At 40.9% G+C, this 19,730-nt stretch overlaps 2 protein-coding genes across 3 annotated transcripts; one reads left to right on the top strand and one right to left on the bottom strand.

Annotated features, from left to right (window-relative positions):
* Positions 1 to 34: 34 nt before the first annotated feature.
* On the bottom strand, positions 35 to 8,163 carry LOC133142991 (glutathione hydrolase 7). Its single transcript, XM_061264703.1, has 16 exons — positions 7,629 to 8,163; positions 6,721 to 6,983; positions 6,365 to 6,591; positions 5,756 to 5,907; positions 5,568 to 5,685; positions 5,417 to 5,484; positions 5,149 to 5,222; positions 4,871 to 5,064; positions 3,940 to 4,027; positions 3,725 to 3,852; positions 3,250 to 3,338; positions 3,011 to 3,163; positions 2,819 to 2,933; positions 2,441 to 2,578; positions 2,184 to 2,283; positions 35 to 1,324 (listed from the first exon to the last, which is right to left on the bottom strand). The coding sequence occupies exons 2-16, from the start codon at positions 6,935 to 6,937 to the stop codon at positions 1,155 to 1,157; spliced, it is 2,031 nt and encodes a 676-aa protein (XP_061120687.1). The 5' UTR covers positions 6,938 to 6,983; positions 7,629 to 8,163; the 3' UTR covers positions 35 to 1,154.
* A 4,760-nt stretch (positions 8,164 to 12,923) lies between these two features.
* LOC133150390 (tumor protein p53-inducible nuclear protein 2) lies at positions 12,924 to 19,676 on the top strand. Of its 2 annotated transcripts, none has more exons than XM_061272886.1 (4): positions 12,924 to 13,205; positions 15,053 to 15,404; positions 15,965 to 16,514; positions 16,606 to 19,676. In XM_061272886.1, exons 2-4 carry the CDS (start codon positions 15,281 to 15,283, stop codon positions 16,859 to 16,861), a joined length of 930 nt encoding a protein of 309 aa, XP_061128870.1. In that variant the 5' UTR covers positions 12,924 to 13,205; positions 15,053 to 15,280; the 3' UTR covers positions 16,862 to 19,676. The 2 variants fall into 2 exon arrangements, with proteins under 2 accessions (XP_061128870.1, XP_061128871.1); XM_061272887.1 differs by having other exon boundaries at positions 12,927 to 13,205; positions 16,358 to 16,514.
* Positions 19,677 to 19,730: the final 54 nt, after the last annotated feature.

The following is a 19,730-nucleotide window of genomic DNA, read 5'->3' as shown; positions in this document are numbered from 1 at the left end:
CAGTGGAACAAGTGCAAATGATGAACAGATGCAATAGAGTCTTCAGTTCCATTTTATTATGAGGATGGATGTATGAAAAACAATCACATAAAATCGTTCCCATCATGTGCAAATGTGTGCATGGCACTCTACAGACAACAAACAAGCATGAAAGCCATATTGCACTATTTAGGATTAAATTAAACCACCAGCGTACACTAAAATAAAACCACTTTAAGAACTTGACAACTGCTATCAATTCTAACCTTTATGTACGCAACCTAAAGTCATTTGAAATATAAATAAACAATCTGTGGTTGCATGCATTGAAAAAACACAACAAAAAAACACCTGTACACATCAAAATACAGTAACAATTGTGAATAACATTTTTCTAGTAACTCGTTGGTCAAACGTCTAACTAAGCTTCTAATCAAAGTTACACAGCAAAGTAACAACCACTGTACTTTTTTTTCATTGTGGTCAGTCTCTGGTGCAACAATTCAGATGAAGAGCTTGGCTTGTTGATTAGTAGTATCACGCCGCCGGACAATTGCTCGAGAAGTTCTCGCACCATTTGCACAATTGTTGCTGCATCAAAATTACTGTACTACTGCCCAATTTAAAATGCTGCATCATTGGCAGACTTGTTACTGAATCAGATTTACCGCAGTTACATTGATTAACGACTCTCAACACCTACAGAACTTGTTCGTGTCCGTACAGCAGCAATATTGTATTGTTTGCAGATGCTCATGCGGTTTCAAAGAAGCCTGCCTGGAAAACATTACATCTGTAAATTTCACATTTATTTTCATAGATTAATTGTAGATTAACTTGAAACGGAACAGATACACATTTTTCTATGTATGCTTAGCACACCTCAGGAATGTCATTTAGGATGGAAGAACAGATAATATTCAACTGTGGTAGGCAGGCCAAAAATAGTCTCTTGGACCATAAAATATGTTCAAGCAACAGCTGTAAAGTATTTTCAAACCACATTTATGTAATTTGGTTTTACCAGAACAGTCCATTGTTCTTCGATTTGTTCAGTGTCCAAAATAAATAAGCAGTTTGTTTAAATTTGGTTTTACCGGGAACAGCCCATTGTGATTCAATTTATTCAGTGTCCAAAATTAAGAAGCAGCTTCAGGAGTGTTTTTGGACAACAGCTAAGTCCAGGAGTGTTCAAGGGCTAAGGCATCAGCACTACGGGGGTCTGTCACGCCAGTGATAAGGTCATTAGTTCTCCAAGTACCCTCTACTAATGACAAAACATCTATCCTCTCAACCTTGTGTCCTTGACCCTGCAGGAGCTCAATGTCTTCATCCAGAAATTCAGCTGTAAGAGAAGATGGGGCATTGTTGCAATCATCAATATAGTTTCAATAACTTGTTATTTAGTTCTGGAATTACTTTAATAAACACAAGTTTAAAGAGAAAGTCAACCAAAACAAATATATATCTTGACAATGACATTGTTATTGTTTGAATTTTTGCCTTCTTGTTTTTATATTGTGTCGCGTACTTGTATGTCTATCGTGTACTATGTCTCGTCACCGTGGGATAGAGAAAACGTAATTTCGGTCTCTTTGTGTGTTGTGACATGTGGAGAGATTGACAATAAAGCTGACTTTGACTTTTGACTTTGATTTTGTATGTGCCCCCACTAGTTTAAACACCATTTGTGGAATACGAGTCAAGCAGCAAAATGTATAAATTTTTATGCATCTCAGAGGGCGGCCATTTTGCCACTTGCTGTTTTCAGTTTGCCAGTCGACTGAAGATGACATCAAAATTGGCAGCTCAGATCACAGCCAATCACGGCTCCGCTTCAGAAAACTGGTGAGCCGTGATTGGTTGAGACCTTGGGAAACTGTGATGTCATTTTCAGTTGACAGCAAGTGGCATAATGGGTGTGGCCTGACATCTGACATGGTGGATTATCCCTCTTTAGTTCATATTCCACAAACAAAACATTGATATGAACACTGTGTTTCAACAAGTTGTGCTAAACAGAACATATTATGACAAAGCCCTTTTGGGGCTGACTCCCCCTTGAAGAAGCAAATGTCATAAAATGTTTAATATTTCTGCAGCTGCGATTGAAAAATACCTTTAAAAAATTCACAAAATGCATTGCACAATTTTTGAAGAGAGCCTAGAATATCCGCTAATTAAGGGAGTTGGAAAAAACTTACAGTCCACGAGTAGAGTGTCTGTAGCCAGCTCTGGGTGGAGTCTACCATAAGATAAACTGTCAGTCATATTTTTACGTGATGACAAAACATTCAGCAGCACCTGTGACAGATAAGAAAACGTCACACCATTAAATGAAAAAAAAAAAACCAAGATAATGTGGAAAAAAATATAAATTATTCACATCCTGCTAGCCCTCGGCTTCAAAATACCACAGTTGATTGTCAAAATTCAGTCGTGTCATGTAAGATGTGATCACCTGTGTGATGCCACTAAGAGCTTTTGCTCCATTGGAGGATCCAACTGCAATGTATGTACCGCACATCCTGTTGGACGGCCTCACCACAGTGGGCATCAGGAAGGACAATGGTCGCTTTCCAGGCAGGACGCTGTTATGCTAAATACATGAACCATGTTTCAGAACGCGATAAGAAATCAACATCCAATATTAGAAATTACAGTGGTGCATTGATATACAAGCGGCCCCCACATAGGAGGTTTTGAAACACGGCCAATGTTTTTGCTTTGACTTGAGAACTCAAAGAGAAGAAACACATTTTCAATCATTTCAGTGAGAAATGATTTGAGTTATGAATGAGGCCACGAAAAAAATGCACGACAAATAAGGTTTACTTACAGGGTTCGGTGACGAGCTTTGGGTTTTATTAGGCCAAGAGAAGGCCATGATTTGGCTGTTCAAAAGGATTCCTGAAGGAGTCACTATCCGACTGCCAAATGGTTTATTTAAGGAACTAGAAGATCAAAATATGGTGTGTAACTATTCTCTCTTTAATATTAACAATGAAAACAAGCCAATGTGATGTTTTACCTTACAACTGAGACTATGTGGTCATCTGGGCCCATGATCATGACCTGGGCAGCTGCAACGCCATCTTCCAAACTAAACGAAGGCGTGTAATGGCTGGCTGGAAAGGTCTGAAAGTCACTGATCATTTGGCGGAGAAAGGACGCCTGTTCTTTGCTTAGAGATTGGACATGGAAGGACTCTATGAATGAGCCTGACAGAAAACAGATTTGAATGCAGCAGAGCAATGCACGTTTTATTACCTCAACATCCTCGTGACTATATCTGAGACTGAAGTGTCAAACATGGGGTCCCCTAGGCCACTTGCCATGGCCAAAGCTATTTTCACCGACTGGAAGACATCAGTGGATAAATCACTCTACAGTGGAACCTCGTCGTAGCGGATCTGGAACTAATAGATTGTGACGGATCAAGAATAATGTCTAGTTGACTCAAATGCCCCTTTTTTATTCATTTATTTATATATTATATATATATAAATACAAAATTATATTATATATTGTTCATTATTATTTCCAGGATTGACTAGCAATATGTTTTATTTAAGAAGTTATGCTTTATTGTAAGGATGCCTGGGCGCTTTGTACAGTGGCAACATTACATTACTTATTGATCAAAAAACATGCCCTATTCGTAAATTGTCTATTCGTCAGGTAAATTGAGGTTCCACTGTACTGTATTTGAAATAAGTTTTAATGAACAAATGGTTAATATTACCTCTGCAGTCCAGTGATAGGTGTGGTTCCTGGGCACCTGGTTGGTAATGTTGTAACCTTCCAGGATGTTGAGAGCTGCGATCAGGCCAATACCCGCATGAGGTGCCGGAGCCACCATCACATCGTGTCCTTCATAAACATTCACAAAGAACAATATGTCAGTTGTAGTTATTGCTGCAAAACAAAAGGAAAATGGAGAATGAAACTGGTACTCGCCTTGATAGCTAATGTGTTCTGGCTGCTGTAGGACTGTGCTGTAGTTCCCAAAGTCATCTTCTATGAGCACACCACCACTTGCTTGCACCTTGAAATGACCACAACAGAGAAACACAATAGTCAAGACAGTTTCTGAGTCAGATGACTGAAATCAGATACAAGTGACCTGACTTGACCTGATAAAGTTTTTTTGCGTAACGAACCACTGTTTGCCTGATCGTTGGCTTTGACTTGCGAGCAAAAAATTTAACTCAACCAAACTCACTTCACAAGTAGCAGTTGTTGTGCTGACTAATTCATGAGGCTTCAAGCTGTTTAACGTCACACTCAAGTTTAACGACAAAATAAATACATTTTAGAAGAGAGTCACATGCTCCATTGTCTATTTAAAACACCTTCCATGAATTACCTTTAAGTACACAAGGTGAATGCTAACTATGTTTACCTGGATAGACAGGCTAATGAATATCATCTACTATGTGGCGGTTTAAGGAATGCTTTAAGGAATGATTTTTTTTAACACAAATTGTGCACCAAAAGTAACAATTCTCATTAAACAACTTATATTACTGCAGATTAAATTCAAAGTAGTTGCACAAAACTCTTCATTTGTTTGTGTGACTGTATTATACTGTCACCCAATGGCTGTGCACACCCCTAATAGAGTGATATTTTCTTTTTTAAAAATTACAGAACATTACATTGTTGTTTTTACCAAAGGCTTTAACTCATGGATCAATTGCCATTGATTTTAAATGGGGAAATTCATCTGACATATCGTACAAATAGTTTAAGCGTTGCCTGTATATCCCACTGTACTTTGTTTGAGTGCTTTTGATGATAAAATAATTATCATTTCTTAAATTAATCATGTCAGGGCATCTGAGTGTGCGAAGAGTCAAGATGATGTTGATTTTTGTGAAATCTTTACCGCAGAAACAATTTCCTGCGTCAGGTTTCCACTGTAGAACTCTGCTATCCCTTTAACTGCGATTGCATCCAAGACGCTGGCCAAATCCAGTCGTCTGCTCAACAATCCAGAAAGCGGAGCCTGGCCATTAGGTAGGAACAGATCCCGAAATGCATCCGATATGTTCTGGTCCTTAACGTTAGCAAGAGCTTCAGCTAAGGATACAAAGAGATGGCAGACATCAAATTTAATTTCCTAAAAGTGACTTACTTACACACCACAATACTATTATGACTTACCCAATTCATGAGTGACATTAAATCCGTTTCTTGCCACATCTGCTGCCAAAGAAACCACGTCCTTCCACGGTATTCTGGCAAATTTGCGACATGGAATAATGGCTTAGTTGACAAAGGTTTGAAAACTTTTAAAATACAAAACAAATAACTGGTTTGTCATCTGTACTGCTTCTGCTAGGATAGGACAGCAGCTTCAGTGAAAGATAAACAATGAAAGGTAAATATCAGTTGTGCCTCAGCTAGGTAAAATGTATCATTACATACGTACTTGCCATAAAGTTGGTGTGCCTGATGCATTCCACTTAGCATGCCTGGTACTCCAACAAGTAGACCGGGCTGAAATCAACATGAATTGCACAGTTACAAAATCATAAAAGTATGGCTAGCTTAGCAACTACATGAGAGGAAATATGCCTCACGTTGAGATCAAGGTTCGTTTGGAGTAACTCTTCCCGAATGGCAGCCGGCGCTGTTTCTCGGAAGTCAATGACTCTTGTCTCATTTTTACGGATGTCATGCACCAACATAACTCCCCCCCTGAGGACATCATACAGACAATAAAAACTCTTCCCCCGTGCCATACGTGATTTTTCTTTCCGCAACTCACCCTCCTAAACCAGAGGTGTGGGGGTGTACAATGCCCAAACAGAGGGCAGCGGTGATGGCAGCATCAACACTGGACCCCTGCTTCCCCAAAACCTCAAACCCGAGGGATGTGCACCGAGCCACATCTGTCACCACCGCTCCTTGGTGAAAGACCTGGCAAGAAAAATAAGGCGATTGGTGTGTGACTTAGGTGTAAAAATTTAGCGATTAATCGACAACAACTCGATCATCAAATTAATCGTCTTGTTATTCAATAAAGTAGAGAGTTTCTCTAATTATTTGGGGAATTCTCGGATTTCTCTAGTCCTTCATGAAAGCAGACAGATTTTGTTTTGTGTTAATCAAAATAAGACATTTGCAAACATCTGCTTTTATTTTGGAAAACAGTGACCATCAGTCCGACTTGTGTAAAAAAACTTCAATCCATTGCTTTTGAATTACTAAATAATACCAATTGTTAAAAAATGTACCCAGTTATTCGATTAGTCGTTAGAATAATCAATAGAATAATCGATTATTCAACAGTAACAGCCCTAGTATGACTTCTCTTGCAAGGCTAGAATTATTCATCAAATCAACCCTATTTTTGCATGCTGATGCTCACTCCCACCTGGGGGTCTCCAAAGTAGATCTGCATGATGAGAGCAACGGTGACCCCTGTGGCAAATGTGAGACAGGCTGTGATGATGACGTTCAGACCATCCCTCTGGCAAGCACAATCTTCCGAAAAAGGATTGCTAGTGGTCTCCCTCAAGGACACGTCATCGTAATAAGCCAGGTCAGATGCCGAGGAAGGGAGACGCTGGAGACGAGCAGAACTCAAGAACACATCGGGGTCTACAATGGAAAATATATCAGATGTTTTTAACAACACTTTTCTGAATTCCTCATCCATGCCCTATCCTAAGTGACTTTTGAGGACAACTTATAGTTTTAGGAAACACCAGGTGACACAGTTTGTCCCACCTGTCTCTTGCTCGGCTAAGACATCATCGTCTTTACGAGATTTTAAGGCATTGTCCCCCTGGATAACTTCATCCTCTGGCAACCTCGGGAAGCTTGTGATGCTCATGTAGTCCACCGGAGAGTAGGCACTGCCCAGTGTTGTCTCTGGAGTGGCATCTTTAGCCACCACAAATCCTTGAGGGTAATCTACCACGACTTCAGGGGATGAATTTTGCATGGCTGTTCTTCTGGATTGTGCTGGTCACTCACTGCACCTGTCCTCCCTTTGAATATAACATTTGACGCATAACTTTTATTAACATAACAGCACAACTGCGGTCCACAGCCTTTTTATGAGTGTATAAGTGTATTAGTCATGAGAAAAATCACAGGAAAAAAAACTATATAAACTGTATCAGACTATAAGCCGCAGGGTTCAAAATCTGAGAAAAAAGTAGCGGTTTATAGTCCGAAATTTACGGTAATAGTAGAGAGGCTATATTTGGAGACCCTTTGTAATTAGTGTCAGGGTTTCTTATCAGGCCCACTTCTTGGTTAGAATCAATTCTATGCCAAATTGGGTCACAGTCTCATCTTTTGTTTATCACTCCTTGCTAAGAATGTGGTGTGTTGCTCCGATGACGGTGCATTTTGACAAGCGTGCGAGCAGGAACCTGCAGAACATGACACGTGCACATCATCTTATCTTCAATTCCATGGTTGACTTGCTTTACATTGATGACTTGTCGATACTGTGCTTTTGCTTAACAGCACCGCGTCAACACAATATTCAATTACAAACAACAAAAAGGAACTAACATTACCTGTCAGGAATTTTCGTGCGCTCTTTGCACGAGCCAGCTAACAAGCTACGGCAAATTCTAATCAATTACGGGCCCGAAAATAAGACACGCAAGCTCCTTACTTACCGCGCCGGCCGGGTGAGTGAGGAAATCGGAAATATTCCTTTTGACGGATTATCACTCGTGTTTAGGTGTCGCGGTCATGTCGTTCTTGAATACTAAAACAAAACGATCGTTTCCCCCGCTGGAATGTGTTTCACTGTTTAGGGAGGGTGTCCAACCTGCACAACTTGTTCGGGAAAACATATCACCATAGGAGACACGCTGAGATATTTTCTGGAAATAACAACCCGTGCGTGTCCACAAACAGAAGTGCCACAGTGACTGTTGTTGTTGTCATCCTTGTAATCTCCTCCGCCTCCTCCTTCCATGGACGTCACGTATATTGGGCGCGTTTGGAAACTCGAACGCCCGCTGAGAGTGTGGATTCAAAGAGGCAGTTCATTCCGTTCCCATTAATCTCCGAAGCCATCACTCCGTGTCCACAGTTGGAGCGCCTAAGTGCGCGCAACGGCATCTCAGAGATGCATTTGAATGGATGCATGGACTACCAATAGAACCCTTGCGGATGAGGCTATAGGGCAGCCATTTTACGTTGCCACTGTTACGAACACCTTTTCCACTGCTGGGAGCTGGTAATACCAGTAAGACGAGGTCATCAGCTATCATCAGGTCCTGCCAGGGTCCCAGGAACACCCTTGCCTAGCTAGGGACGCTGCGGGTCAGTTTATTGAGCAAGACGAGCAGGTTGTCCAGTAACTACTGATAAGGCTGTTCAAATCTCAGCTGTTTTGGCACAACAAACCATGCTGATCGTGCATTCCCTGCCTAAATAGAAATTCTTTTTATATTTGAATTGCAACAGGTTTTATTTTTCAATTCACATTAAATACAGGCAGGTAATTACAATAAAGCCTAGAGTAAAGGCTATAAAAACCAAAACCTCAATTCAAAGCTACTAATGACACTAATGTTCAGAATTTAGGATGTTAATAAAATGAACAATATAATGCAATACAATATAAGCTAATAAATTCCATGAAAAAAAACGTGGTTTTCCATGTGTCTCAGTTTGCTTTAACTTTAACCTTCTCCTTGCCTGTTGCTATTTTTAGCAATTAGATCATACTTTGGTAAGTACAGCATATCACTGAGGGACAAATCTGAGCAGAGGGCAGGCACTCCTCAACCACTTTTTAATCCTGAAAGAAAAAAATGAAATGTATCTGCAGCTTGTACAACAAAAGCACAAATATTTCTCAGATATAGACCCAGGTATCTGAAATATTATGTTCTCAAAGCTGCTATCCTTAGGGGAATTTGTCATAGATCCCTTGTGGTTTCATTGTATCCTCCCGGGGAGCATGTATTAGGGGCTACGTTCCCAGCCTGGACAGCCTGTCCTTGCTTTTTGCATCGTATATCAGCTGCCCCTTTCCAAGGACACCTCCAGCCCCTGTCCGCTCGTGCCTTGTAGGGACACATCCAATGGATTCACGTGGGCTTTGCGAGAACACAGAGGCAATATGAAGAAAGAAATGAGAGAAGGTGGGAGAAGCTGACACATTCCCTTTGCTCCCCTTCTGTCTGCTAAATGAATTGAACGGGGGAATCGCTTGGAATATAGGAGGAGCGTATTTGCCTTACATCAGCTCAGTTGTGTAATTTGGATGGAGGTCAGGAAGCTATCATGTGGCGTCTGTGCTGGCTAAGTGTATTTAGGGGGTTATCTTAGGACCACACAGTGCAGTTGAGGACAACCTTTGCAAACAAACTGGATGTAACATGATGCCCAGAGCTATACACAGCATTGATTTGCTAAATGTAACCTTAAAGCAAAATCCAGTTATAAAAGCAATACAGCTTGAAAATGTTCCGGTTTGTGTGAGCCCAACGCTGACACGACACTACGACACTTAACTGTACATACTTGGTTTTAAAAGTCGATAACAAAATCCCCCCAAATGTGGTGGTAAATGTAGTTCAATGAGGCCTAATTCCAAAAGGTATGTTTGGTGAAAACACAACACATAATCACCAGAACAACACCACAATCATTAAAATAGAACTGTAGCCGTTGTAGCATCATCAAAATGCAGGGAGGAATTATGAACAGTTTCAAACAGCATTAGAAAAATACCTTTAGGCTAATGCCAAAAATAAATTTAAAAAGTCAGAAAATCTTACAAGAACATCAAATTAGTTTGAAGTTAATAAGTATTTAAAGTGACAGCGTGAAGAATGTTCAGATTTTTGTTTCAATGTTCAGTCATTTTGAACACCACTATTAATTTCAATAATATGCAAAAAATATCAATTGTATCACATCAACACAGTTTAATGACTATAAAGTCTAGTAATCGCAAATGATATTAAATGGGTCGCACTTCCCCGTACAGGATGCTGACATGTCTCACCTCTATTTTTCTGCTACGAACACCTGAGAGACAATGACCCACCGATTTGCTGGATCAATGCCTGCAGCATGTGTTAGAAATATAATACACTGATGGGAAGACTAGAAGTCATTTGTGATGATGTGCTCGCCCTGTGGCACCCCTAGTGTGCACACTTAAAAATGCACGCACTTTAATCGTTGCATTCTATTAGGTCACCACTAGATAGCACTAAATTGCACACTGTCTCTTTAAAATGGTAACCGGAGCGTTCTGAACATTTCTACATCTTAGTTGTCAGAGGGTGTGCACTCTTGTGCAACCACATTTATTCAGTTGTTTGTTTTAACTTTCTTTTTTTTTTATATAAATGAAATCGAATTATAGAAGTAATTGGTTGAATTAATTGCAGAAAAATGTTGAAATGATTTACCGTTGTTTTTTTTTTAGATCACAAAAACCTGGCATTTGAATGGGGTGTGTAGACAATTTATATCCATTGTATGTTTATGTATGACGTCAGAATTCAAATGCTTTTCCTCTGGCCGTCCAAAATTGTGTCACGTGCAAGCAGTCTGACATGGCACTTCACATCTCATCTGGCATGACACCCTTGGCCCATGCTTATCATATGCAAACAGCCACTAATGCTCCAGGCCAGAGAGGAAAGGAGAGCAAAAAGGACCAAAAGTAAAAACTCCAAAAGTCAGTGTATCAACCCCTCGGACAAGGTCACAGGGCTGTTCTGCTTATGTTTTTTTTTTGTTACGTCACATGGTCAAAGGGGCAGTGCGTTTTTTTGTATTGGCATGTTTCCAAATTGTCTCTTGTATAAATACACAACAACAAACCCTTCTCGTCAGTCACCATGTCATAGTTCAGGAAGGGGTTAAAGGGCGCAATGAGACAGCACCAAAACCAAACAAAGAACTGCTATTTAGAGGCAACAGATGTGAAGTATGAGTCAACCTATTGGTAAACCCAAGCCTTCTAGTTCTTTTTAAGCAATTAGGTGTCAGCCAGGGCAAGAACAGGCATGGCGCGTGTCACATTGGTGAACATCAACATTCTCAGGGAAGGCAAGGCCTGGCTCTGAACTTTCACCTATTTCTTCAGCCAGCTGGGGGAAACTATGGGAATCCTGGCAAAGCGCTGGATTTGTGTTGTGCAAACTATAAAAAAGAAGTCAGAAAGCAGACCCGTATCGTACATAGATTACAAGAAGATTTGGCTTTATTTGGGAGGTTGATTCCACCACTCATTTGACAACCAAAACATGATCGCATGCACAGACTGTTCTGTTGTGTAACTCACATAATCATCTCTATGAGGTTTGTTTGAGTGTCTGCATGAGTTGCCTAGCACCTGGTAACTGTATAGGCCGAAACCTTATCATCTTGCTTTAACAAAGCTCAAGCAATGCAGGGCCCTTAGCTATCATCTCTTAGCAAACATACTACCTGCATTAATTAGAACAGTATGTTTTGACTAGTTGGGCTGCAAGGAACATTTTACAAAGGGGAATTTTGGACTGGCTTCCCCTTTAAAGTGTATTACATGATCTTTTGGACACAAGTCATTTGAAAGAGAAAATTGGGATGCTGTATGTTTTCCTTTTCTGAAGGAATTACACACTTTAACGTAATCTCTGTGAGAACACAGGTGCATGCATGACCGTGCTGCACATGCCTCACGACATGCGTCATCACAAGCAAGCTGGGAGACATGACAACAAACCCACGAGTTAACTATGCTACCAACCTTAACTTCAACCATCTCAAACGTGTAGAGGCATTGTCATGCCACACATTATTTCATGAGTTAATTGCTTTGTAAAGGCAGCAGACTGCCAAATGTCAAAAAGCTTTTGCGAAACCAATGCTGCTTTCAAACAGAGCTCTTTTGATTGGCTGTTGAATGTTGAGTGGCGCGTGGAGGTCCACCTCACCAAGAGGGAGGTCAAGGCGGAGGGAAAAAGGTTTGTTTACGAACAGATTTTTGAGTGACAACAGCATAGATGGGCTAATCTTGTTTATTCTATTTTGGGTGGCTTACATATAATACCTAAAGATATAAAACACAACTTTGTCTTTATCGTCAACTACAAGGTGCATCCAGGGAATGCAGACAGTAATTTGGCATTGCCTCACGTATGTTAGCTAAGGAATAATAGTTGTGTCCTTCGCGTTTCATTTATCACGGCTTCACTACAACGCAGATTTTGTTTTCAAATTAAAAAAAAAAATTTAAAAGTCAAAATAAAACTAAATTGAGGAAACGTGTCTAACTTTTAGGATAATGTAGTATTGCTCCAAATGTTCATTTACATTCCTTTAGAAGTCCGTTTTCGCGTGTTAGCACGATCGCGAATTAGCATCTTTCCGCTAACTCGTTAGCCTGCCCAGTACTTCTTGTTGGTGACCGTACTTCGCGGATTTCACTTATCGCGGGTGGTTTTTGGAACCAATTATCCGCGATAAACGAGGGATTACTGTATATGAAAGCGTTTTACCACTGTATGAGCTTGTGCATGTGGGTGAAATAAAATTCATAATGAATATGATACATTATTTGTTGCGTAAGACTCTTTCAGTAGTGTGTTATAGCGTTTCACTTGTGTATGTCATAAGCAACGTTTCTATAATGTGTATGCGAGGTCATCGTGAATTATGTCACTCACGGGCCCTCATAGCAGACGGCGTGTAACTACAGACTCAGAGTCAGTTTACCATCCCCCAGTTTGGTATTCTAAACAGGCCGCAGGATGTCAACCGCTGATCAGAGATCAGCCATTACGGTGTCCTTCGTTTCTCTCTGGTTTCAGGTTGGTCTCAGTGGCCCAGCCCCCACCCTTCCCGTTTCCCACAGTTTGAGCTTGTGCTTGTGTCCGATTCTGATTGGCCCGCAGGTTTTAAGTAGGCGGAGCAAAGGCGTGTCTCTGTGTATTGTGATCTCACAATCAGCTGTTTTGTACGTTCTACATACTGATCTGAGGATCAGCTGGAGGCAGCAATAAACAGAAGGAGAAACGATAGCAGAGGCTTGAAAAGCTGCAGATGTTATGATCTGAAACATCGGTGTAATATTTTACACGAAGCCCTTCTTCTGAGAAGAAAGCCTTTTATTTTTATATGTTATATGATGTTTTAACTACCTCGCTTAAAGGCTACCTAAAGCTATGCTTTAAGAATTGTCGTTCCTACTGTGTGTGAGCTCGTTTACAACTTGAATAATATTGCAAAGGCAGGTAAGCAGCTTTTCTTGCATACACTAAGCTTAATTAAATGACAGCCATTAAGATGAAATGTCAACCGTCATTTGGGAAAAATCCCATTGCGTATCGTCATCTTCTACTTGCACAGTCTAAAATGTTCAATGTCGTGTGTGACTCAAAGCTTTTTTGGGGTGATTTGCGACGCCCTTTACTCGGAAGATGACACCGATCTGCATTGTGCAGCCGCTGTTGTGCAAACTGCACCAAATGCTCGATGGGGGATGTTAATGTTTTTCGAGAAGCGGACATTAGGGTTCTCAATCAACGTTGCTGTTATTTTCCTGTCTGCGCTATCGTCAGGGTCGGTCGACGTCGTCTTGCGAAAGCCGCGTCGCTGATATGCCGCGACTGTCATTGCTTTGACCCTGCAGCTGGAGGGTTTACACGGATAATTCATCTGTAACCTGGATACCATAACCGACACAAAGTCTTCCGCTAGCCGACTGGCTCTGCATTATGCCGTCGGGTTTTACTGCTTTTAGGCAACAACCGAGGCGATGGCTTTACGAAACACTCTCGGACATTTAATCTTAAATGGTAGACGGCATTTTGAACATAACCACGATCATGAATGCCGAAGGACTAATTTCGAGCGGTGTCACTGTGAACATAGCCAACAATTTCGCTTGGTTTGCGTTCAGACTTGTTTCTGCGGCTCCGTGACGTTACAGTGACGTCAGAGTATCTTGTTTTCATTCTCTGATCACGCCCACAATAGAAGCCCCGCCCCTTACAAGGAAAAGGGACACCATCTGTTATACAAGGATCCTGTTGGGAAAAATCAATGTGCAAATTGTGTTGTTTCAGTCGTAAAATAGAAGTACAAAAAGACTGAATTTCAAGAACTAGAGTAGCAGTGGGCAAATGTTTGTGCTCAAGCCCCACATGTAATTCTTAGATGTAAAATAAATAAAATTATAGAGATTCATAATATTAATATAATTGCAAAACTTGTATGGTGGTAGTGAACTAAATTGAACTAACAGCTTGGCAGTGACTAGATCTTTGAAAAAAGAGGCTTTTAGCATTTCATTGCCACTCCCATGTGATGTTTACAAAACACACTTTATTTTTAAATTGTATTTTTAAAACAAAATCACTGTGCTAAATGACTACGCTAGCTGCAAATGTCTGGATTTTAATGCTATATCTGCATAGGTGTATAAAAGCCCATTTCCATCAATCATCCTGCCAGTGTTCTAATGATCCATTGTGTTAGACACTTCGGATTGTTCAATAAAAATAAAAAAGTTTTTAAAAATAACATCCTCATGTTTGGATTAACTACAGGTATAGATTTGTAAAATATGACATTTACCAAATTGTACACCTTTAAAAACACTGGTTTAAAAGCTCTGTGATTTGTATACACTCCTCTAAAGTTCATTTCTACCATTATGTTCTCCACATAAGGACAGAACATCATATCTTATGCACCTGCACTCATGTCAGCAGACTTTTAACCTTAAACATTATTACATCATTGTTACACATTAGGCCAGGCCTTATCCCTTGCCTCAGTACTTTCTCCAGTGATTGTCTCCTTTCCTTTGAATGTTCTGTACATGTGTACTTTCTGTGTGTTTGCGGTGTAATGCATATGTCATCATTTGTACATATTGTATTCAAGTAAACCAGGATGATCATGCAAACAAAAGCTACACCAAATTCCAATATATGACAATTCTGCTGAGGGGACTTGGGTGTCACGCTCTACTTAACAAGAAATGTACTTTTAAAGGGCATATAGTATACATGTAGTGGTGCAACCAGTGAAGAAGACAATTTTCTAACATCATTATCTGTTTGCTCTCTTTCAGGCCTTTGCTCCAAACCAAGTGAAACCTTATATTTGCACTACTGAAGCCCACCCTCCGCTTGTCCAAACCAAGATCCAGCAAAGGGCTCTGAGTCAAAGCAAAGTCAAATAATTATAATAATACACAGCTTACCTGAAAACAAATACCATTCACAGGCAGCTCCAGCTTTTTTTGTGTGTGTGTGTGTGTGTGCGCATCAAGTCTTCAAAACCTTAAGGCCAAGCAGCCATGTTTCAACGTCTGAGCAACTTACTTTTTGGTGAGGTAGAAGAAGTGGCAGCTGAGCTCAAGGGACCTAATCCCTGTGTGACAGAGGCCGACGAAGATGGATGGATGCTTGTCAACCTGCCTGGTGAGTCTCATCTGTTGTTTGAATGGATAATAGTTTTCCAAAGTTAAATATCATGTCGATTGACTTTGAAAACTATGGAAATGAAATTTATAGAGTGAGTGTAAGTGCTGTCCCCACTTGCGAGCGTGTAGTCAGGGATTGATAAGGTGCAGGTCCAGACTTACCTGAGATGTTTTCAGCCAGACAACATAAATCTCACCTTGCTTGTTCATGATGACAATCATGACCAAATGGATTGTTAAAAAAAAAAAAGTGTGTACTCGCAAGCCAATCCAAAAATGAAAAATAGGAGAAACATTTAAAACTCAAGAGGGTCAACACAATTAATGATGTGACTCTTTTATGTTTTGTGTCTCCTTGCCCCCTCTTCTTCCCCCCTTCCCCCTTCGATTTTTTTGTATACACCTTCACGTCCTCCACACTGGTATGCGTGCGCGTGCGTATGTGATGGCCACAAAATGATCCCTTCTACCTGCATGACATTTGGAACGTCCACAACATTTGGATCATATCCTCCCCCTTCCGACTTATTGGCATCCTTGATATCATTCGTACCATAGATGAGTCGGGCAGCATGGTGCAAACTGACGTTGAGACACAGGCCCAACGTACTTTTTCACAGCCAATCCCAGACAGCAACCAATCAAACCTTGACGACACTCAAACGCGGACTGAACGCTTAACTTCTATTCCCCGCCCACCGATCCATCGACGAAGGCCACGTACTGGCAGGGCGCATGGGGCAATATTAACGGCAGACTCGAACCAATCAAGCACGGGTGTCACTACATTGTCAAGACGGGCCAGACGACCCGCAGCCCCCTCTGCTTCTCAGTCGACTTCTCCCGCTGGGAGCGATTGTGGGGCCAGTGAGGCTAGCAGCAGGGCAGGCTCAGAGAGAGGCTGCATGGATGAGAGCTGGTTTGTCACCCCTCCCCCCTGTTTTACTGCAGAAGGAGCCACGGCAGAGGCGAGCCCCATGGAGGACCTGCTCATTGAGCATCCCAGCATGTCTGTGTATGTCTTGCCGAGCAACATCTCCATGGTCTCCAATGCTAACCTCTCCGTGGTGGGCGAGGAAAGCATTGTGAGCACGGCGAGTAGCGTCAGGTGAGAAATTCACAAAACACTTGATTTTTTTCCCCTTTGGCATCATCACGAGCGGCGTAACAATCAGTTTGTTTTGTCTCCGCTCCTGCAGCAGAGTGGCTGAGCCGACTGCTGCTCCAGCTACCCACACCGCCGGGCCATTCAGGGGAAGTTTCGGACCTTATGTCCAACCTAACGTCGCCCACGTGGCCAGAGTGCAGCGTAGCAAAGCTCGCATGGAGAGGCGCCACCTGAGCCGTAACCGCATTCAACGCCAAAACCGCACCAGGGAGCAGATTCCCCGCCACGCCAGTCATGTTCGAAACGCCTTCCTGCACCAGCCTAGCAAGCGTAACTTCTCCCACTAGACTACCGACAAACCGGTGGCATCATTTACTCTGAGGGCAGTAAAAGAGCATAGTCAACTTTTTACGCAGTCAGTGCATTCAAGCATCTGATTTCTTTTCGGCACATTCTGGCTAATTGAGTTGGTATTACAGGTTAAACTAATTGGATTCCCCCTGTTTTGCAGTTAAGCCCTCAGAGTGGATTTGAATAGAACTCTGCTGCAATGTCCAAAAAAGAAGCAACAAAATATTCCTAAAAGTTCAAATAAGTATAGTTCTATTTATTTTCTCTTTTTAGCTAAATGTCTTGGACATTTTCCTAAGGTGTGTTTGAGAAACAACTTTGAGATGAACTTCATGACTCATTTAACATTATTACACGATCTTTTCTGACTGAACAGAAAAAGAAATTGTGGGAACTTTCCATGACTGCCACACGGCTAAACTACATTTGCAGAGAATGCAGCTCATCATTTCCTTGCAGCTTTATGTGAAGTTAATATATTCACATGAAACCTTTGTCCTGAAAGAAAAAGAGGATGGATATACAGTGTGATGATTGCGGGTTGATAAGCACAATAAAAATTTGCATCGGAGCAAACAATTTCAACACAAGAGCTAAACGTTGTGTGATTCTCACATCTCACTGAGAAGAATGAGAGCAAGTAGGCGATTGTGGGAAAGTGAGAACAAAACAGACTAAAGAGTAAAGGAAATGATGCGTGACTTAGATGCAATGAATGTGATTAAGAAAAACAGCTTAATGCAAAGTGACCCATGGCAGCGGCCTGCGTTGCCCAGCATCAATTAAAGAGCATTCAGAATAAGTAAGTTAGCCTTTTAATGGAAAAGTATTGGAAGGTCCATGAATGCAAAATTCAAGAAACAGGCCTTCTGCTTCGGTCACATGATATATACTGAGTAGAGCGGTTCTGATGGTATAGCTCTTTAATTTGTTTTGTTGGTTTTCCAGTCATTGCATGGTTCCACCAATATCAATCTGTTCACGACGACAAGGTCTGCATTAAAAGTTGTATGCAGAAGGCACACAGCATGATAATGACCTTTCAATTTTGTCAATTGTGCCAGCCGAAGCAATGCGCCCAGCATACACCAGCCACAGTGTGTGCCGTGATTCTCCACTTTTCACGAAACAAAAAATGACAAGTGTGACGGTTGCATTCATTATCCACATTTTTTTTAATTTTTAAAATGACTCCTAATTAAGCATTTTTTTTCTTCGTCTTAAACTTTCAACATCAACATCCCGCTGTTTATCATATGCACACCAAACGCTAACATTGTTCACTTAGAGGTTCAGCTTAATGATATGTATTCAACAATATTAAACAATGGTGCTGAAGTGTAAACTAATGTTTGTATATTATTGGAGACATGGATGTACATTTGCACTGTCATTAATTTTTGTGAGTCAAAAGTTTTAGTGGTGTGCTGTGCGCTTGTGTTTTTAATTTGTGACCATTTCTCTTGACCCCCCCCCCCAAAAAAAAGTTTATTATGGTAGTCCTTTATTACACTTGTAAATATATAAAGAACATTTCTAGTGCTCTGTTAGATGTCAAAACCTCTCAAGACCTGAGTTACAGATGGAAAATCCACGTACAGAAAGTAAAACCCCTGCCTGCCATATTTGAGGTTTAGTCACAGGTCCTTCGACAAGCTCGTTGGCCTACCGATTTAAGTAGAATCATCTATGGCAGGGCTTTTACTTTCTGGACCTGGTTTTCCCATCTCTGGCCTGAGTCCACACTTTTAAGTTCAAAGGGACTGAGACGAATCCTCTGCATCGCTTTGATGCTCCTAATAAAAATGGATGAGTTGTATCTCACGAAGGAGCACAATGACTTTTGAGAGGACATTGACGTAGTTGCCAAACGGCGATGCTTTCACAATCTTTGGGAACGGAATAAGTGTTTTTAAAACATTAATTCAAGTCATTATTTTTTTAATTACATACCACATTTGTTTTGTTCAAGTAAATAATCTAGTAAAAATCTTTGTTTATTTAGATTTCTATTAATTTATGATGTATGAGCCCCCTAACCCGTTTACTATATTCATGTTGTGCAGGGTATTGACATGAAATGACACACAACCGAATTCTTGAGCGATCACAGTGTGCGAGATTGTGTGTGGATGTATGTGCATGCAAAGATCAAGCTACGTGTCTGCAAAAGTTTATTTTTTGGTTTTCCTCACCTCTGTTGTCATGTAAGAAGAAGACGTGCTCCGTGTGTTGTGTGTAAGCATTGAAAAGTGTGTTCAGAGTAAAAGTCATCCAACAATGTGGAGAGCGAGTGGTCATACTGTGTTGAACATCTTTGATGAGAAGAAATAGACAGGTAAACAACAATGAGGCAGGAGTTTGTTTATATTTCAAGAAATCAAATCATGTATATGTATCATAAGACAGAATATGCTTGTATTTTTCTGTATAGTAATTAGAGCTTGAGTGTTTTAAATGAAAAACAATGAATGTCTGGGGAGTTTGATGTTTATTTTGTGCCCTGAAATGATGGCAGCTTACCAACACATGGGCTTTAGCTCATGTTACATCTCAAGTAGTACACACCTCCCCATGAAATGAATATTTAGACACATAACATGTGGTGTATCTAATATGGTATTGTGCCTTTCACTTTTTTCTGCATGGTTTTTGTGATTTTCCCCTGTCTTGACTTAAATGGAAAGTTGTCCTGGGACAGGCAAAACCTATGCAAAGTTGATCTGATGGGTATCCCAGCATCCATTCAGAAAACACAGGTACCAACCCACCTAGTCAGTCTCGAAACAACAAAATAAATGCTCAGGTTAACCCCTGAATCCTGTGTCATTATTTTTATGTGAGAAGAGGCCAGATCAATGAGTG

Source organism: Syngnathus typhle, linkage group LG2 (genome assembly GCF_033458585.1).
Source record: "Syngnathus typhle isolate RoL2023-S1 ecotype Sweden linkage group LG2, RoL_Styp_1.0, whole genome shotgun sequence".
Taxonomy (NCBI): domain Eukaryota; kingdom Metazoa; phylum Chordata; class Actinopteri; order Syngnathiformes; family Syngnathidae; genus Syngnathus; species Syngnathus typhle.
The sequence above is the reverse complement of the archived record's forward strand: the minus strand, read 5'-3'. Positions and strand labels throughout refer to the sequence as shown.